Source organism: Eptatretus burgeri, chromosome 3 (assembly GCF_056783735.1).
Source record: "Eptatretus burgeri isolate ZD-2024b chromosome 3, Ebu_testis_v1, whole genome shotgun sequence".
Classification (NCBI taxonomy): Eukaryota; Metazoa; Chordata; class Myxini; order Myxiniformes; family Myxinidae; genus Eptatretus; species Eptatretus burgeri.
In genome coordinates this window covers 122,355,075-122,377,097 of record NC_140963.1, presented here as the reverse complement: position 1 = coordinate 122,377,097, position 22,023 = coordinate 122,355,075, and the positions used below count along the sequence as shown (strand labels likewise).

Sequence of the window (22,023 nt, the reverse complement as noted above, 5' to 3'; positions counted from 1 at the left end):
CTTTTTGCATGTGACAACAATATCCCAAGCACTCCACAAATCTAGCCTGTAGAGTAGGGTGACAAGAAGGAAGCCATTACTTAAAAAGCCCACCTTGAGTCCCGCTTGAGGCATGCAAAAAACACTGGAAATTCTGAAGCCATGTGGCAAAACGTTGTGTTGTCTGACAAAACCAAGATGGAACTTTTTGGCCCAAATACAAAACATTACATTTGGCACAAATCCAACACAGCACATTGTCCAAAGAACAACATCCCTACTGGTGGTGGTGGCAGCATCATGCTTCGGGGATGTTTCTCATCAGCAGGGACTGGGGCACTTGTCGGGATGGAAGGGAAATGGATGGAGCAAAAACAGAAAATCTTAGAGGAAAACCTGCTGCCCTCTGCAAGAAAGCTGAAATTGGGATGGAAGTTCATCTTTCAGCATGACAACGACCCGAAGCACAAGCCAAAGCTGCACTGGAGTGGCTAAAGAACAAAAATATAAATGTCCTTGAGTGGCCCAGTCAGAGCCACGACCTAAATCCAATTGAAAACCTGTGGCATGACTTGAATATTTCTGTCCATCAAGGCTCCCCACACAACTTCACTGAGCTTGAACAATTTTGTCCAGAAAAATGGGCAATTATTGCCCAATCAAGGTGTGCAAAGTTTGTAGAGACCGATCCCAACAGACTCACAGCTGTAATTGCTGTCAAAGGTGCTTCCACCAAGTATTAACTCAGGAGGGTGGACACTTATCCAACTAAGATATTCTAGTTTTGTATTTTTAATTAATTTTCTGAAATTTGTAGAATTTGTTTTTCACTTGGAAGTTTTGGGTTGTGATCTTTAAATAAAGGTGGAAAAACGCTGATTTAATGCAATTTAATTCCAGGCGATGAGGCAACAAAAGGTGAAAATTTTGAAAGGGGGTCTAGACTTTCTATAGGCACTGTAACTCTTCCTTGGATGTTAACTCCATGCAGCACATCATGTATTGCATACAGCATTACAAGTTCAAGCAACAAGTTGAAGAGCCGCAGGGATCACACATCCCTGATGGACCCCAACTACTGTCAAGTTGAACCATTGAGTCAGATCTCCATTCACTGTAACTGCGCTCTTTGACTTAGCGTGCCTGAAGGAGCTTGGTGATTTTAATACGGAAGCCGATGAATTTAAATGCGCTCCATAAGTCATCTTGCTAGGCAGAGTCAACACTTTTCCAAAGTCTATAGTAGTAATATACATCCTTGTTCATTTCCAGGTATTTTTCTCTTATTTGTCTAAGTGTGAATAAATGATCAAGTGTTGATCCTCCTGGGCAAAATCCAGCTTGCACTTTGTCAAGTATTTCTTCATCATTACCTTCGCATTCTGTGAAAGGTTATGTTTTGGTCGGCGTGTATTTATTTATTTTTTATTTATTTATTTGTAATCTTGTGATTCGTATAACTCAAAAAGTATTAAACCGAATTGCATGAAATTTGGTGGGATGATTGGTTATTAGCCAGGAAACATTCGATTAGATTTTGGGATCGTTCGGGTCAAAGGTCAAGGTCAAGGTCAAGAAAAGGTCAAAATCGTTTTTTTATGATAACATGGTCAATTTTTATTCAATTTGCATGCAACTAACGCCAAAATGTTCAGAATTCAACGCCTCATCTTGTGATATGCAATATGACACAATGACGCCCATACTCTTGTTACCGGTTAGGGTTCAAAGGTCAGGGGGGTCCACGACCTTGAAAACGAGATTACCTTCTCTTGTTGAAACATTGTATTCACCGAGCTTGCGAGTGAAGACTCGCCAAAACGACGTGAGTTGATTGTTCTTTAGTCCGTAGCCCCCGAAAGTCGGGGGGGGGGGTCATGACATTATAGATATGTGGTTTGTGTCAAAAGACCATTCATATGAAACCAGTTCCCCACACTCATACCAAGAACAAAAAAAGTAGTGGCGGCGAAGGTATGCGCTCTATGAGTGCCCGTTCTAGTTCTTCTTTGACTAATAGTCATTAAGATTTTCCCTGCATGACTCAGCAAGCTAATGCCTCTGTAGTTCTCGCAGTTTAACTGATCCTTTGGATATTAGGGTAATGATGGTTTCATCCCAGTCATCTCAAAATACTTCACTCTTCCAAAACAACTTGCACAGATGGTAGATTGTTATATTTTGTCGTTTTTTTTTTTTGTTAATTTATCTTTTGTCAATTCATTTTACGTCGTTTTCATTACGTAAGATGTGAATGCAAAAACTAACTGCAGAGGTAAACAAAATAGTCATTGGTTAATAGTGTTACATAACATAACTGGAAACACCTCACCTCCAAACAACCCTGTAACATTCCGTAACGTTTGGACATTCACCCCCCACCACATCCCTCCCTGAACATTACACAATTTTTGAACGGCCCTGATGAGTCTGCAAATTACGGGCAGATGTGGTGACCTCTCGTTCACACTCTTAGTTTCCTGTTCATACTGTATATTTTAAGTAGAACAAATAAATTGTACACAAGTTGTTGGGAAAACATTCAAAAAGAGCACGTAAATTGAGCAGATGACTTTCACCAAGTGGTGGGGCAGTATTAATGACGAATGAAGCACATTTTACTCAGTTGCTGAATACGTAACAAAAACACATGTAAACCACATCATGAGTAACAAAGCCGATGAAAATCGGATGGTGTTTAACAAAATTACCACAGGAACGGCTTTCGGGAGGTGCCTACCGTGCATGCTGATGGGGTTGATTAAACCTTACTAAATAAATTTTATTTGACATATGATTCGATTTTTTCAGCATCTCTCATCATGAGGAACACTCAGCCCAACAAAAGCAAATGGACATCTGATGCAACAAACCTGGGTAGTGTGTAATTATCAGAGGACGACAGGCCTGATTTGTTTGGACCACCAGCAAACCAAGATGGCGGCCATATTATGTCGTCTGAGTGATATGGTGTCTATGCTATGACTATATAAGCCCAAGTTTATGGCTACGGAACTGTAGATGATACATTTGTGACCATAAAGGTCAATCAACTCAAAAGCTTCCACACCCACCGAAACTCAAGGTTACCTGAGCTCCAATTCACTTGTGAAGTTGAAAAAGAAAGCTCACTGGTATTCCTAGATGTTTTACTCTACAGGAAACCAGACAGCCAAAATAGGCTCAACAGTATTCCGCAAGCCCAAACACATAGACAAGATAGTGGATGACAACTGTAGCCACCCATTGTGTCACAAGATGAGCTGTGCAAAAACTTTACTGGACCGAGCTAAGGCCCATTGTGGTAGTTGGACAGATCGATGCAGTAAAATATAAAGAGTTCGACAAAGGCTGCTATTCAATCACGATCCCCGACAGTTATGATATCCCCAATCCACAACAGATCCCCGATCCCCGACAGACAATTATAATCACGATTATTTCCAACCACCTCGAGATCCACATCTTTACCCATTGCTCTCCGCACTTCACCTGCATATTGCCGCACCTCCCCCGACTACGCACCACAGACACCCTCAATTTTCCTCCACCCTTTCTCCCTGGGTTCACCTTGGTCCATCAACCTTGCCGAGTAATTGAGACATCAAAACCATATCATAGCTGGTGGCCTCAAGAAAGGGTGGTCGGGAGGAACTTTAGTGCTTACGTTCATACTAAACCTCGAAAACCCTGGCCGTAACAAATGTATATATATATATATATATATATATATATATATATATATATATATATATATATATATATATATATATATATATATATATATATTGTTGTGGACCCGGGGATCGGGGATGAGAAGACCACGAGGGGGGAAGCTACCTTAGGTTCCCATCAGACTCTCCGGAATTGCAAACTATCACACACGAATAACTTTGTGACGTGGCGGGTTGCGAATCGACCGTGAATGCCAATAACTCGACCACGTGACTTAGGGTCCTCTGTATAATGAATGCCGTTTACATAAAGGTCATGTGATCTAATTACTGTGGGACACGCCCTCAATACGCCTTGTTCAAACTGGATCAGATGCAGCCGAGCGTAACTGCCAAGAACGTACCGGCTCGAGAAAGAGATTGTTGGGGAATATTGTCCCAGTGAAGCTAGAATAAGAACCAAGCTGGACCAATGATGGTGAAGATGAAAATAAGCTGGGAACATTTCTATACAAGCATTGATTTACAATCAAGCGAGAAAAGGAATGTGGCACGGTAAATTGGGTTTATTTGTATGTACAGCGGGGATAGCAAGGAATTTGTGGGGTGCAACAAAGGGCAAGCAATTGACAAAAGCAGACACAGAGCAGTCTTATCCCATGAGAACTTCTACAATCTTAACTTATGCTATGACAGGCACCATTACACACACACACACACACACACACACACACACACACACACACACACACACACACACACACACACACACACACACACACACACACACACACACACACACACACACACGGAAGATTAGATAGCCAGAAACAAAAAGAGCAGATGAGGACAAACGGCCTCGCAATACCTGACGCAGTCGGCCGACCAACGCAACCCAGTACACTTAGGGAAAGGTAGGAGGGAAAAATACTGGTTTCTTAGGTGTGGGAATGGAAGGTGTGGTGGAGTGCAATCTGGGTCTGGGGAGTGTGGTGTCATGCCAGAGGAAAATGGAATGCGAGTCAGTAATGATGCTCTTTTGAGCGTCCAAAGGGGATGAGATAGAGGGGTGGAAAGAGAGAGAAGGGAGAAGATGCGTGAGGAAAAATATCTGTAATCTAGTCATGCGTAGGTCTGTTAGTGTAGCATGTACCTCCATGGGACGCTCCGCTTGAGGGTTTCCACATCGAGAGTTGGCGCGTTATCTCCGGCTTCGTCACTTTGCTAGGGCTCGTGACAATGTGCGCTCTGCACTGGTCCTTAAGGCCCGGTCACACCTTGACGTTTTAGCCAACGTATGCCGATTTTTGAATTTTTTTTCTAAAACGCTGGCACACGTTGAATACGTTATGGGTAAGTTTTGATAGCATTGAGAGCACGCTGAAAAACACTGCCATACGTCGTTGTACGCTGGCTTTAAACGTTGTACTTTTCGGTTGTCCTCAAATTTTTTCATGCTTGAAATTTCACGACGTATGCCGGCGTATGACTCACACGTTCCGCTACGCTGGCCACAAGTTGTATGCACGGTCTGCGATCGTTGACAGACATCAACACATGCTAATTGTAAGTTAATCATAAGTTGAGACATGCCGAGGTAATGTTTAGCGTACCCAAAACTTATTTCTAACCTATGATTAACGTGTTGTTGGCACGTTACGCGATCGTTGCCACACATCGACAGACGTTACTTTTAAGTTACTCATAGGCTGAAAGACGTCGGTATAATGGATCGTCCTTGCGTCAGCGTCCATGGCCACGGCCAGGACACTTATTTGCAGCATTCTTCAAACTTTTCTTCAGCATGACGAGGATGTTCACACTTCGATGTCTAGCTTGGCTATGATTCCAATTGTCCATCGGCAGCGTCTATTTAAAATAGTCGAGTTTGAGCGTTTTAACACATTCAGAAGAAACGCTTCAAATTTCAAAACCTCAGCGTCAAAAAACAAAGGCGAGTGACAGCAATTTAAATCGTTCATTGTAAACAATGAAAATGGCTGAGTGGTACCGTTTAAAAGTCGTTGAGTGTAAAAAAAAACAAATTGTTGAGCGCAAGCGTCTACTTTCAATAGTGGAGTTGCAGCCATTTAAATCGTTGAGTGGCAGCCTATGAACCTACCCGTGGACACGCGGACGCAAGGAGGATCCATCATAACCCACACCCTCCCCGTCACACTCACCTACTACTGCCAACATGAACAAACTACTACTGATACTAATACTAATACTAATACTAATACTGCTGACATGGACATCGACTCAAAAGGGAACTCGAAAACACTGTTGGGTTCCCTTTTATGAGCAGCATTTTTATATACCAATTCCCAAAACCGCTGGGAACACGTCTTTATATGGCAGTTGTAAGCTAGAAACACGTTCATTTATTATTTTTTTTTGTCGACCGGAAGACGTCATTGGAATACATCTACATACGTCGATGTGTTTTGGGACTACATAAAGAATTGGTTCAAAGCACGTCAAACACAAGTTAGAAATAAGTTTCGCGTAAAAAAGACATTACCGCGACGTGTTTCGACTTATGAGTAGCTTATAAGTAGCGTTTGTGGACGTGTGTAAGCGTCCACATATCGTGTGTAAAACTTATCCCCATCGCATGCGGAACGTGTGTCATACGCCGAGTACGTCATAAAATTTTGAACATGTTTAAAATTTCTTGACGTACTCTACTTACTACGACGTATGATAGCGTACTTTAGCGTTGTACTCACGTATACCAAACTTACTCATACCGTATTTGACGTGTCAGGTCAGGTCAGGTATGGGAGCATGTGCCAGAACAGCGCGTCGTATTTGACGTGCCCCAACGTTTTAGACACATTTTTCTTAGGTCGGCATACGCTGGCAAGATCACCAAGGTGTGACCGCGATGTTGACACTTCCATTTCTACGGCAGTTATGATTCGAATCGTTGTGCGTCAGCCTTTTAATAGGCTACGTCACGACATCATCGGCGATGCGTGCAACGCGCTATGCCGAAGTTAGACTATCGTTGGGCATCGGTTGTGTAGGCCGACAACAGGTCAGCATTCGTTGGTATAAGTTATCTATAACACAACGAAACGTTCTGTGTCCATTAATAATATGTTATGCATACGACGAACTCGTTATGAATACGTCCGAATCTTAAAAAAAAAAACATCAAAAGTTCAACGTCAGCCAGCGTTTTACATACATTTTAATACGTTGCCATCGCTGGCTAAAACGTCAAGGTGTGACCGGGCCTTTAGGAATGAACACGTCTCAGTCGCATACCAACCATGAGTGAAGAGCCAGCAAAGGGCAGAGGCAACGAGGAGCAAGCAGCCAATGCAGAGACAAGAGGAGCAAAGAAGAAGAGGGTGAAGCAGAGAGCGAGCGACTCCATGTTTCTCCTTATACAAGCCCCGGGCGAAGGGTGGGGTGACGATCCAAAGGCGATGTGCTGTGACCCGAATATCGTTCCTCTATTGGGCCACAGCAGCCCTAGCCATGCCCTGCCAGGCTCCAGTGGCCGGAAACGGTCTCATTAGACCATCCGGTTCGCGACGACCTGACTCATCATTGGGTACGAGCCGACACCCCAGCCTTGAATGTGCTCCAAATGCAGTCTGAATGCCAAATAGCAATGCACACCCGCCTCGCACGGGCCCCCTCTCATGAGCTAAAATGCACACCCGGGCCCCATACCAAACTCCTGGATCGCCATTCCTGCGACCTCTCCTCACCGTCCCTGTCTTGCCATGTTCTGGCGACTGGAAGGGGGTCATATCAATCCCGCGTGCTCACCAGGTACATCCCCGGCGAGATGCAGTTGAGCTATTGACGTCTGTTGCTCGGCCCCGCTTCGCACGGTCCGAGGAGAGCCAAAGTTGTGCAGTACTCCTCCACAGTGTCGAATTGTAGCGATGCCGAGGCATGAGGGGGTGCGGAAATATTTTTCCCATGTGTGGGAGGTGTTGGTGGTCGAAGTGATGAATTTTTGGTGTTCGAGCGGGTGAGCAAGGTGAGATGCCGGTTGGAAATTGGCGCGCAGATTTGAATGAAATAAGGTGCACCATGCGCGTAGTGTATGATGTGTAGTGTGCTTGTTGGAGTGATTTTGGTGGTGGTTTCCAAGCAACGGGAGGCATCGTGACGTGTTTGCTATTCAATCGCATTTTGCATGGTGTGTGTGCTTGCTTGGTTAACTTGTACCATGACTAAAAATCAGAGTAGGAGACAGACATATAGTTAATAGACCTAGCTATTAGACCCATGCAATGCACTTCGTCCCGTTAACCCACTAGACGTGAGGGAAAGGTCGAACTGCATGAAGACCAACGAAATAACTGCCTGGGGATCACTGTATGTTGGGTGCCATTACCTTCGAGGCATGCGGTTTTGTAGAACTGCAACAGTATATATATATATATATATATATACACACACATATATATATACACACACATATATATATACACACACATGAGTAAAGGTGCCCGTCTTGGACGGGCGTCACTGGCAACATATGGTAAAAGACAGATGGCATGAATGTATTTTAAACAATATATTATATCATTTTTATCCATTGATTATCATTCAGGTTTTCCACTTCGATGACATTACCACGTAGTTTAGTGACTACACAACGTGTACCATTCATGAGTTCCGGAGGATCCATAGAGAGCATTAAAATTGCAGGGCACCCTACTTTAAAGTGATCCAAAAGGCCGGATCAGTTTCGTGTACATATTCATATCTTGTAGATTTTAGCTGATTCTGAAACTGTTAACAGCATGTCGATCGGATGGTTCTGTGATTTTCTACGGTAGTAAACAGAAGTACGACTTAAGCCTGTACACCACTATGCGGAGTCCCGAGGACCTAATATTTCACAACAAACTAAAAACTCACAAAATTTGAAGATATTTTAAATAAACAATTTATTATAATATCAATTCAATATCATTTTTATCCATCGCTAATATGAATTGTTCTGTACAGCTATAGTTGTTCTCCTGGGATCTGCGCATCCATCCACGATCTATGTTCTAATGAAGTGCAGTAGGAATAATAAAAACAGCACCGTGCGGGAGTGAAGGTAATCTCTCCAAAGCTCTCGGAAAGCCTTAAAATGCATCACGATCGGTTTGATTGTGAACAGATATACGGACGGACGGACATCGAGACCGGTTTTATTAGGTCAACATGAAGGTACCGCTTGATATTACGCATTGAAATAGAGATATGAATACTCAAGTGAGTTTATCTGTCTATGATTGATAGCTTATTGACAGCTCAATAACATGAGCAATTTACTCTGGCAAATAGTGATTAATAATAATAACATACTCCACAAAAGGTTTTACGAACTCATCTTAGTGGTCCTCTAAAAAAATGGGAAACATTTTTATTTCTTTTTTGTGCAATAATTCCTCCCATTTTGCAAATGGAGAACATGAACTGTTAAACTACCATAATCATCAAAACAAATTTTGAGGGGCCTCTTAAGGAAGACAATAATATAATCTATATTAATATATTTCGGCACGCCCCTTTTTTTGTTCCACCATCAGATTTTCCACCATCAGATTATTATATATGTCAAAGCTTGTTTCATTTCATGCAGTTACAAAAATCTGATGGTGGAACAAAAAAAGGGGCGTGCCGAAATATTAATATAGATAATAATAAGATTTAACTACCATAATCATCAAAACGAATTTTGAGGGGCCTCTTAAGGAAGACAATAATATCATTACTATATATGTCAAAGCTTGTCTCATTTCATGCAGTAACAAAAATCTGATGGTGGAACAAAGAAATGGGCGTGCCGATATATATATATATATATATATATATATATATATATATATATATATATATATATATATATATATATATATATATATATATATATATATATATATATATATATATATATATATATATATATATATATATATATATATACATCATGTACAGGCTGTTCCAAAAAAATCCAGACAACTTTGGTTGTTAATATATTTAGAACCACAAAGGATACAATGATATCCTTTGGTTTATGTGATACAGAAACTCATAAGGTTTTTTCTGCATAATCAATACACTTCAATATGAGTTCCGTTCGTCGTGCGTAGGATATGAAGGTGGTGCATGAGTTATTGCCATGTTCAGCTCAGCATATTTGCGTCCACCAGTGCATACGCAGCTGCGATCAGAGAATGAAAATCCCGCAGGTTTGCCACCATGGTGTTGTGGACAACATCTTTGACAAACACCCACAGACAAAAATCAAGAGGGGTTATGTCTGGTGATCATTGGGGCCAGGTGGTTGGTCAATCTCGGCCAATCCAGCAATCTGGAAATTTTTCATTCAGGACGGCTCGAACGACTAAGGTCTAATGAGGGGGAGCGGGATCCTGTTGAAAAATGATATCGGGTTGCAGATCTTCAACCTGTGGGAAGGCAAATCCTTCCAACATGTTCATATAAATTGTTGAAGTCACAAAGGAAAACAGACCCACCAAGCAGTCATGGAGAATGGCACACCACCCATTGACCTTTGGACTGTCGTGCATGTGTTCAATGACCACGTGGGGGGTTTCAGAGTCCCAGGTCCTCATGTTGTGCTGGTTGACCTTCCCTGATAGATGAAAGCATGCTTCACCTGTAAAGTCGACCCTTTTCTGGTAATCTTCATCCTCTATGAGACTGAGCATTTCCAAAGCAAACACCTTGAGCTTGAGTCCCTCATTTGGTTTGAGTTCCTGCAGAATCTGCACCTTATTGGCATAAAGCTTCAGTCTCTCATGCAAAATACTGTGTATTAGTGGTGTTTCCTAGTCCCATTTCTCTGGATGAGCATCAAATTGGCTTTCTGGGACTTTGTTGAAATAATTCACATACTCGCTCAATGTCCACTGCACTTGGTTGACTGGTACTTTTCTGTTTCTGACAACTCACAGTCTCCATAAACCTCTCGTACCACTCTCTGATACGAGTCCACAGTGACGGATTCCTTCCATACCTTGTACAGAAATTACGTTGAACTTGCATGTCGGATCTCGTCTCGATGAAGCATTCGATGCACTGAGCTTTCTCCGGTGGAGTCGCCATTTTCTTAAAAAAATTAATTACCAGACCTGAAGAGTAAGAAAACTTTACGAGTTTCTGTATCATACAAACCAAAGGTTATCATTGTACCATTTGTGCTACTAAATATATTAAAAATCAAAATTGTCCAGGTCTTTTTGGAAACACCCTGTACAATACTCTTTCCACAGCGTTGGTGCTGCTGAAGCAATTCATCTTGGCAAGGGTTATACTGGGTTGTTTGTCATTGACTTCCCAGCATTGTTTGTCCATGTTCTATCCTTTTAAATGCTGAGCATCAAGCAAGGAAGCAGCATGACCATTTCAAAGTCTTTGTTATGACTCAGCCAGGGTTTGAACCACCAACCTCACAAACTCGGAGCGGATACTCCAACCACTACGCCACTGAGTCTGGTATGCACACAATAAATATTCCAATTCATATGGACATTTTAGCATAAATATGTAACAGATAAAACTTTCTTGAGAATAAAACAAACATTTGTACATGTACCTGTTCCTGGAAATTTAGAGGAATCTTCAAGTTTCTTTTTCTTAACTCAGCCTCTTGTATGCTGCAGCAAACTACAGAAAACAGAATTTTAAAGGGAATGTTTAATGAGTTGTTACCCAGATGATGTTATGAATTTATTGGCACAGTCAGGAAACATGCAGGGTTATTTATTCATCACTGTATATTTCATTCTCAAAACAATGCCAATAGCAACTGGAGCGAAAACGATGGTGCACCATTGGAAATGCCCACACTTTCCTCTTTAAGCAAAGTTGAAAGATGGCAAAAAGTTCAATCAGGAATGACCTAACATCAGATTTTGAGTTGAATAAAAATTCAATTTTGACCCCTGTTACGTCAAGTCCCCACCCCCTGGGGCATGAACCAGGGGTAAAATCTAAAAAAAATCGTTATCTGTTTCATGTTTACCCCAATGTTGATTGCACATACAAAATTTCATTTAAAAACGTTTTAAAATGTGCCTGTATTGCAATTTTTCGTCTTTGACCTCTTGACCCTGTCTCAAGAGCGACGCCAAAAATAATACTGCTTTTGCATCTTCCTGCCATGTGATGATCATAACTACCAAGTTTGGTGATTTTCCGCACAACCATTTAGGAGGAGATAGCATGACAGAATGATAGACAGAAAGATAAACAGAGCTGATTACAATATCCCCCAATTTTTTTTTTTTAGTGTGGGGATAATAAACCCTTGTACCAAATGAGGGGCTATATCAGGTGTAATAATCCACCAACTCACTCACTTCAGACTAGTAAGAAAGTGAATTTGACGAATGTTCTGATGAAGAATCCTCAGAATATGACGATAGTGCCTTTTGCATCACGATGTTGGCTGTCATACCGTCTATGTATGAACCCAAGGTCATGAAATACCTGGCGTTCACAACATTCAGGATGACATCGAAGAAAGTCTAGGCAATAACAACTTTTAAAGAAGAAACTCATAGAGCTAGAATGTGTTAAATGTGGAGTTCAGCGGTATTTTGATGAAACTCTTCTCTGTAATTATTGTTGGAACCAGAATGGCACTTGGCAGAGTGCATACCTCCACCAGTCAGAACAATTTACGTTTTGTATCCCACTGATAGGCCAGATATGGATCCAGACCTCCAAAATCGAATCAGCTTGTTCTTCTCATCGAACCAACTCATTTACCGAGTTAAGTTTTAATCCGTCCACAACCTTTTGAGACAAATATATATATGGTTTTTGGCCCGATTTCTCAATGGTGAAAAATCACTTAAGAATGAAAAAATTATTGTGTCTGGTTGTCCAGTGCAAAACTAGACATACAGATTATATTAGTGCTATACTGGATGGGACTATCCTCACAATGTGCATGCCCATGTAGTGAGTGAGTGAGTGATGTACAACAGGTTAATTAACACTGATTGCAAAAAATTATATTACCTCTGGGGCAACAGTATTGTTTGTACACGCATAAATATACATTGATGCTGATATCATTCATGTATTAAATGTGTATATCATTAAACACTTGCATCTTTAAATACAGGGTGCATGGAACAAAGTTGTCTTTGATTGATTAATTAATTAGCATTACGTAATGGCACTGGAAACAGCCCTTCACCCTACCCCCTGTAACACTCCGTAATGGTTGGACATACACCTCCTACCCCCTGTAACATTCCGTAACACTTGGACATACACCCATTACCCCCATAACACTCTGTAATGTTTGGACATAAACCCCATACCCCCATAACACTCCGTAATGCTTGGACATACACCCCCTTCCCCCTGTAACACTTGGACATACACCCCCTTCTCCCTGTAACACTTGGACATACACCCTCAACCCCTCATGCATTATATAATTTTTGAATGGCCCCTTTTCCACAGCTGTTTTGAACATTTTTTTTTCCATTCCAGTCAAATAATCTCTAATTTTTGTGGAAATTGCGTCAGTTTTTAATCGCTTCAATTTACCCATCCCAAACTAGGAATACGGGCCAGTGTCGTACGAAGTATCTTCAAAATAAGTGCTCCAAATGACGCTTGAAGCAGTTGGGCTATGCCACTTTTCTCTGGCTGTCCAAATTTTCCTTACAGCTGGATCTTTTGGGAAAACATGCACACTCACACCATCTTTGGTTGTACAGTATTGCTGCAACCAGCAACTATACATTCAGATAGCATTTTCAGTACTTTTTCACAGTTCAGAGCATATGTACACGATAAGGAAACACAAGTCCCGCAGCAAAAGTATCCTCGAGATGACGTGGTGGGTCACGTGATATATAACTTAATCACATTGCCGTTTTGGGGGGACAGGGCCAATCGAGCGTACAATGACACCAAAAAAAAACATTAAAATCTTCGCTTCAAGATATATATATATATATATATATATATATATATACATATATATATACATATATATATACATATATATATACATATATATATATACATATATATATACATACATATATATACATATATATATACATACATATATACATACATATATACATACATATATATACATACATATATATACATACATATATATACATACATATATATATACATATATATATATACATATATATACATATACATACATATATATATATATATATATATATATATATATATATATATATATATATATATATATTGTGACATCCACGGGATTTGAACAGTCCCGCCAACGTAGAATGAGCCGAAACGATGGAAGCGGTTTATTTATTTATAACCCAAACATGGCGGTTCTAATCGCTCTACCGCAAACGGGACGAGGAAGGTGGCACGAGTCACTTTTCACTGAGTTGATGATGTTTATTTGTTTTTATTATTACCAGAAATAACAAGACTCGGCAAGAAGAGGGATCCGGGGCGATTCGACGGAATGGTGTGGGATCGGGCGTGGGGAAAACACAGACAATTCCAATGAATATACAGATCTCAAACCCTCTAAGGCGCCAAGTTCACACACACACACACACACACACACACACACACACACACACACACACACACACACACACACACACACACACACACACACACACACACACACACACACACACACACACACACACAACGTAGCTATTTCTGGTGGTCAGGCTGGACCGTGATGTGGACGCAACTGTCCCTGGATCAGCGTTCGGACGAGCTGGCCTTGCTCTCGTCAGGGGGGGGGGGGGCAGGAGAAACCGTGGTGCTGTCGACCTCCTGATACTGGCCCAAGTCTGCTCACAGCCGCCAGGGAACCAGTTCTGGCACCAAATTACGAGCAGGAGAGGGAGGCAGGTCCGCCCGCCGTTCGACCCCGTACTCCGAGTCAGCAGAACCCCAGAGCCAACCAAGGTGAGGCACGAGGCTCAGCAAGGCTCCAAGACACGATGAAGAACACGATCGAATCAGCACAACATCAAGTATGCTTTCCGCGCGACAGCCTCCACACCAAAAACACACGATCTTTTTGTCCCGATCTTCTTCCTCTTCCTTTTCGACCCCGAACAGAACCTTTTTATCCTCTTGTCCTCGTCACTTCCAATCGAGCCGTTTATTGGCCCACCGCCGTCGCCTTCTGCCAATCATGATCACGGGGCGGAGCCATCCGCTGCACTGTCCTGTGACGTCACGGCCAGCCTCCAGGGACTACTAAAAGGGGTTTACGCAGACACACTTACCCTATCCCGTGTCCCTATCTAATTACGTGACAATTATCATTTCCCCCTTGAAGAAATGAACATTTACTGGACAACTTATCACCACTGAGTTGCTACTTATTACATCGAGATCCTGGTAAACTCGAACAGCATGGCATACCTAATTAAACATCCTAATTACCCTTTGAATGCATACCGCCCCCCCTCAAACGTAACACTGCCCCCTCCTCTTGTACCGCAGCTCCTGCAAGGTATATCACAGGCGCTACCGTACCAGCCTTAACACTTACTGACTCACACCTAATTAACCTAACAAAATAAAGTAGGAGGGGCAATTGGCAGCGAGTAGCAGCTAACTTACCTATCCTGCTGAATGTACTACCACCTTATGGCCTTATCCTCACCTAAACAATCATTCGTTTTTTTTATTTTTTTATTTTATCACATGAGAGCACTGAGCGAAGTTGCACTCCATCCTCTGGATCATCGCTCTTGCCCAGCACTCTTCCAGTGATCTGGGGGAGGGGAAACAAAAGGTTCCACAAAAACACAACACTTATACTTTACATTCCTACTCTAAGCCTTAACGACACTATTCACAGGATATTTACACTTGACCGCCTCCCCCAGTGGATGCTAATAGACCCAGCGTTACCTGGGGAGCCAACTTTCAAATTTGCTTGCCCCAAAATTATGCGGACATCATGCCTTTGCTGCACATGTCAAGTTGTGCGGGATCGAGTGGGACTCATGCATCTTCACAACACTCACACCATGGTCATCATCACATTTCTAGGTCATGGTCCTCATTTTAATCATGCAGGCTGAATCCCGTCGTGGCCGTGGGGTGGGTTACCACAAGATGATGGGGGCATCTCAGGTGCAACCATGCCCACAGGTAAGCTTTAGTCCAACCCGGACGTTTCTCCGCCCCGCTCCCTTTGATTCCCTCCCCCCTGGTAGCCATCAGCTCTAATCCCGTACAACACTCTGGAAGGGGTCTCACGGGCTCCTCTGGCCTTCCTGGGTCGCCAAGGTCCAAACCGCCTTGGTCGCCCAACCAGACCCTCTCCCAGTTGCCTCCAGACACTGTCACCATTAGCCACCAGGTGGTGAATCTCCAAGAAGGGGGTCGTAATTCACGCTCACCGTGAGCTTCAGCAATCCCTGTGGACAAGCACATCATCCCCACCCACAAAACCCACATGACTCCCCCACCCCATCGGCCTTACATGTGACACCTGCATTTCTAACACTTCACCGACCATGACCTTCCCTGTTACCACACCATGCCCAATAAAAAAACAATGTGTGCACCATACATTTCACTTCTTCACTTAAAACAACTCACACAGCACTTCTCACCCGATCCACGCACCAGCCATTGGACAGCCACTTGTGCCCACTTTGTTACCAATTACCCACTGTCCCGATTGTCACTCTAAAACCCAGCAGAACTTATAAACCCATGCCAATTTTCCCACAATTCATTTTTTTCCACCAAAGGAGGGCACTTCGCCACAATCTCAGCAGCCGAGCATGGCCGTATATGCTCAGCCCAATCTAGTCTCCCCGACCCCCGACAGTGATCTCCGGACCCGACCTATGAAAGGGCATCTCGGATAGACCTGGCGGTTCAGCAGGAGGATTCACCCTCTCCGGGCTTGAAAGTCTATTGGAGCGTCTCTCCATCGCCGGGTACCGGCAATATCGTTGCATGTGTCCTCTTTGCCCGCACCGGAAACAACTCCCAATAAAAGGCCCCCGTGAGTATCGGTGTAATGTCTCTTCCGGTTCCGGACCCCCTCGGCCATAATAAAATTGCTCTATTGGCTGGGCTGGACCCCGCCGCTTTGGCGCACCAACTACCGAATTACCCCTTATCAAACTTGACAGTTTCTGGCAAATTTCCTGTAACATTTAGGTAATGCCAATTTCTCCCAGCCCCCCTCCCTGATCCTGAATCTCCGCCTGTCGGATCGTCACCGATGGCCTCTCGGGCACCCGACCCGGCCGACTCCATGAGGCCAGCCTGGCCGCGCACTCGGCCGCTCGGTGCACGGTGGGTGGATCCTGTAGCTCCACTAGCGCTCGGACCTCAGGGTCAGGAAGAGCAGCTAAAAATTTCTCGAGTGCCAGTCTGTCCCATGCCTCCACTGTAAGGTCCCGATACGCGATCCTGACTGATTGGTAAATGTCCTGTGCCAGCTCCTGCACTGTCTCGCCCGGCTTTAATCTGCGGTGCTGGAGCTGGGCCCGCACCAGATCACAGTTCGCTGCAAACCCAAACCGACGGCTCAACGCCTCGCAAATGTGGGAGCTGGTCAACATCCCCTCCGCGATCACGTTTAACACATCTGCGGCTGGTCCCCGCAATGTTGCCACCAAATTCCCTGTACGTTCCTGCTCATTCCACCCGTTTAGTCGGGAAATGCACTCAAATTGCGTCAGAAAAGCTTCAACGCTCCCTGACCTGTCAAAATTTACCAGGGGGATCACTTTTACGGTGGCCCGCTTCTCAGTTTCTCCCTTGTCCGAATCCAGCCCAGGGATCAAACACCCTTGTGGCTGCGTATCCAATTTCGGAGCCCACTGTGGCCAAAGATGTTTTGTGGTGAGGGTCTCATGGGTCAATTTTGCCTCCTGTTCCAAACGTTGAATGGACCGATTCACCTCTTCCCGCAGGATCTTCTGGACCTGCACAACCTCCTCCAAGGCTCCGTCGCGAGTTTGTAGCTGCTCCTCAACCAACCCGGACACTCTACTTACAAAAGACGGCTCTACCAGGCCTTTATCCAAGATTTCATCTTGGCTCATAATTTTATCTTGTTCATCCAAACGAGCCTCCAATCCTTTTACCTCCTCCGCCAAATTCATCCCTTGCTTCCTCAGCTCTCCCCACTCTTCAACTTGCAGCTGCATACGAGCATCCACACAGGCACGATGACGTTCCAGGCTTTCATCCACTTTATCAACCCGAATGTTCGTTGCATCAATTTTATCTACCAATTTTTTCCGTATATTTTACCCCTCCAATGTAATTTCTACCTTTGTTTCCTCCAATCTATCCTCGAATTTACTTTGTATTTCCGCCAATTTAACATCCACACACTCCTGCATCTTAGTTTTCATTTTCTCTATCTTTTCCCCCAATTCATCCCTCATTAAATCAATCCGTGCAACCAACTGTACCCCCATTACCCCCAATTGATCTGTCATTTCTACCCTCTGCGTCACGAATTGATTTTCCATTTGTGCCGTCATTTCTGCCCTCTGTGTCACGAATTGATTTGCCATTTGTACCGTCATGTCCGCTATTAAACGTTCCAACAGTGTCTGGATCGTCATCGCACCGGTTTCCGGCGCTGCCGGCCCCGTTACGGGTAATGAAGCACGGTCCACGCTCGGAATGGGGGAGGTTCCAACCCTACCCCCGTCTCTCCCTTCTTCCCCCGACTCACTGCCAGACACGTGGCCTTCCTCCTCAAACATCTGCACATCTGCCATGGTGCAGAAGTCCCGTTTGCCGCCAATTAATTTTAATTTGAAAAATCCCGCCAAAATTTTCCCGCGCTCGCGCGCTTTTCTGTAGTAATTTTTTATTCCAATTCGTGGCGAGATTTTAATCTTGGTATATTCTCCCGATACCAAATATAATTTAGAGGGGTTCGAAAATCCAACACCCTGACACCAATGTGACGTCCACGGGACTTGAACAGTCCCGCCAACGTAGAATGAGCCGAAACGATGGAGGCGGTTTATTTATTTATAACCCAAACATGGCGGTTCTAATCGCTCTACCGCAAACGGGACGAGGAAGGTGGCACGAGTCACTTTTCACTGAGTTGATGATGTTTATTTGTTTTTATTATTAACCAGAAATAACAAGACTCGGCAAGAAGAGGGATCCGGGGCGATTCGACGGAATGGTGTGGGATCGGGCGTGGGGAAAACACAGACAATTCCAATGAATATACAGATCTCAAACCCTCTAAGGCGCCAAGTTCACACACACACACACACACACACACACACACACACACACACACACACACACACACACACACACACACACACACACACACACACACACACACACACACACACAGTAGCTATTTCTGGTGGTCAGGCTGGACCGTGATGTGGACGCAACTGGCCCTGGATCAGCGTTCGGACGAGCTGGCCTTGCTCTCGTCAGGGGGGGGGGGGCAGGAGAAACCGTGGTGCTGTCGACCTCCTGGTCCTGGCCCAAGTCCGCTCACAGCCGCCAGGGAAACAGTTCTGGCGCCAAATTGCGAGCAGGAGAGGGAGGCAGGTCCGCCCGCCGTTCGACCCCGTACTCCGAGTCAGCAGAACCCCAGAGCCAACCAAGATGAGGCACGAGGCTCAGCAAGGCTCCAAGACACGATGAAGAACACGATCGAATCAGCACAACAGCAAGTATGCTTTCCGCGCGACAGCCTCCACACCAAAAAAACACGATCTTTTTGTCCCGATCTTCTTCCTCTTCCTTTTCGACCCCGAACAGAACCTTTTTATCCTCCTGTCCTCGTCACTTCCAATCGAGCCGTTTATTGGCCCACCGCCGTAGCCTTCTGCCAATAGTGATCACGGGGCGGAGCCATCCGCTGCACTGTCCTGTGACATCACGGCCAGCCTCCAGGGACTACTAAAAGGGGTTTACGCAGACACACTTACCCTATCCCGTGTCCCTATCTAATTACGTGACAATTATCATTTCCCCCTTGAAGAAATGAACATTTACTGGACAACTTATCACCACTGAGTTTCTACTTATTACAATGAGATCCTGGTAAACTCGAACAGCATGGCATACCTAATTAAACATCCTAATTACCCTTTATACCTGGTGTTGGCTCAATGGTTAGGGTGGTGGCTTGGAATCCTCTGATCCTGAGTTCAAACCCCACTCCACTGTTGAATTCATAACAGGTGGGGTTGACTCTGCCTGTCATCCTTCCGAGGTCGGCAAAATGAGTGCCAGCATGCTGGTATACTGTGGCGGAGCGGCGACCCATCCAGGATTGTGTCCAATAGCCAAGGAGACTACTTAGGCAGCACCAACGCTCTGCATGGAGTATGGTCCCGATGGATGGATGGAATTACCCTTTGAATGCATACCCCCCCCTCAAACGTAACAATATTCAATAAATTGATTAAAAACGTAATAAGTGTAAAGAATAAGTGTAAAGTGAAGCCATATTGACTCATTAAACCAATCATTAATATCTGATTCTGTGGACTTCTAACTTTGGACTCTCAACTGGCCATTGAAAAATTGTGACATTGTTGTCTTCAAACTAGTTCTGAACAGCTGTATTGCTCTGCTGGATTATTACACCATTACAACATCCACACTGCTTTGCATTGTGGGAAAACTATGCACATGCGGGGTTGGAAAGTTACCTTCAAGTTTGGGTGTGCCGTCCCAATACTTGGTAATATACAGTTCCATGAGTGAAATCTGAATAAGAACTAGAAATCCAATGATGTGCCCCCAAATACACATACCAACTTGGCATTCTGGTAAATCAATCACTCCTTCATTGCACTCAACAAGTTTTGTCCCTTGTATTTCTTTGCACAAATGGCATGTGAACTCAAACGATGTCTTCATAGGTAGAACAAAAACTTGATCCTGAGGTGGAAATGATGAAGTAATTTTGAGGATAAAATGGTGAATATGCAATACAGTAAAGTCATCATCACAGCAATCTGAAGCTCTGGTGCAATTACTAAAGGTTTTACTGATATTGCTGTTATAATCAACTGATCATGCAATGATGCAGGCTTGTAGCATGGTATTGTGTTCAATGTGGTCGTAAATGAGGAGAAAGCTTAGATATTGAAACCAGTTTTAATAAGATAAAACCTCTGAATGTTATATAATGCCCAAGTGTCTGTGCTTTCAGAAAATGTATACTTTGCTCTGGGTCCGATGGATATAGTTGCTTACAAAGCATGTTTTTTATCCAAACACAAGCTATTTTTTTCCATTTTTATAGCTCATTTTTTAGAAATGGGTTACATGTATGATTGTATATGTTGTCCAAAATAGTTGAAAATGCATTATTTGTTTGATATATATCATTATACATAAGAACAGAACAATTCCTCGAAACAGTACATTTCTTATGACCTGCATATCTTGGCAGCTTCAAATGTGTAAAATCTCAGATCTTGCAAAATTTCCCCCAGTCATAGTGAAGCTTACAAAATCTTATTCCAGAAATTTGAAATGCATCTGATAGAACATTTAAAATAGCAATTTACTTCTGCATAAAGTGATGATTTAAAATGGCAAGTTTCAACATGGATCATTACTACATACCAGTTTTTAGGTTCACTTCCATGATTGGGTCAAAAATGTTAGGAAGTACGTAACAAATTGCATTTACCAAGCTGCTACAAAATTACTGGTAGCTATAAGCTTGATTTTATAACCATAGAATAAGTAGACCAAGATGGCCCTATGATATAAAAATCAATACCAAAGGCCAGTTTGTGTTCAGTATACAAAACATCAAAGGAAGTACGTAACGTTTTAAAGAAATCTGCACTTTTAATCCTGAGATGTTAGTTTGGTTCATCACAGCATGTATTTCTATGGTTAAGTTTATGTGCATATATATATTTATGACCTGAATGAATACTGATCAATTTGTAAATTTCATATGACCTTGACCTCTTTGCTGAAGGTCAAATATCAGGTAAACCAAATATTCTCCATATTTGTGGTTTCCAATTAGTGTATAAAACATATCTAAGCCAACAGACCAATTTTAGAATGATATGAGTGGTTCCTTGATACAGATAATTGATACTCATTGGGTGTATTTGACCTTTAACCTGTCAGAGCAAAAGAAAGAGGAAGAATTAAGCTCTTCCCAAATAGATGCTGAATCCCATGATGTTGGCTAACAAATGATATGCAAAACTTAATCATACAATGACTTTCATTTTTTGGTCACCTGTGTCCTAAATGTGTACATAATACCTTGCGACAAGCCCGCATGCTTATTTAAGCAACAGCTACCTGTGTATCGCTCAACACAAACTCAGCTATCACACAGACAGTCAAAATCCATGTTATT

General features: G+C 43.2%; 1 protein-coding gene across 7 annotated transcripts in view; it reads right to left on the bottom strand.

Moving 5' to 3' along the window:
* The window catches only part of LOC147030884 (uncharacterized), a 227,547-nt gene that overhangs the window by 167,837 nt on the left and 37,687 nt on the right, over positions 1-22,023 (bottom strand). For 4 of the 7 annotated variants that reach the window (XM_085875426.1, XM_085875424.1, XM_085875423.1 and 1 more), the window contains 2 exons: positions 20,336-20,567; positions 11,245-11,315 (listed from right to left, as the gene is read on the bottom strand). In XM_085875426.1, coding sequence (XP_085731552.1) covers positions 11,245-11,315; positions 20,336-20,567 — 303 coding nt within the window. The remainder of the gene's footprint in view (positions 1-11,244; positions 11,316-20,335; positions 20,568-22,023) is intronic. The other 3 variants (XM_085875425.1, XM_085875430.1, XM_085875429.1) reach the window with 1 other exon arrangement.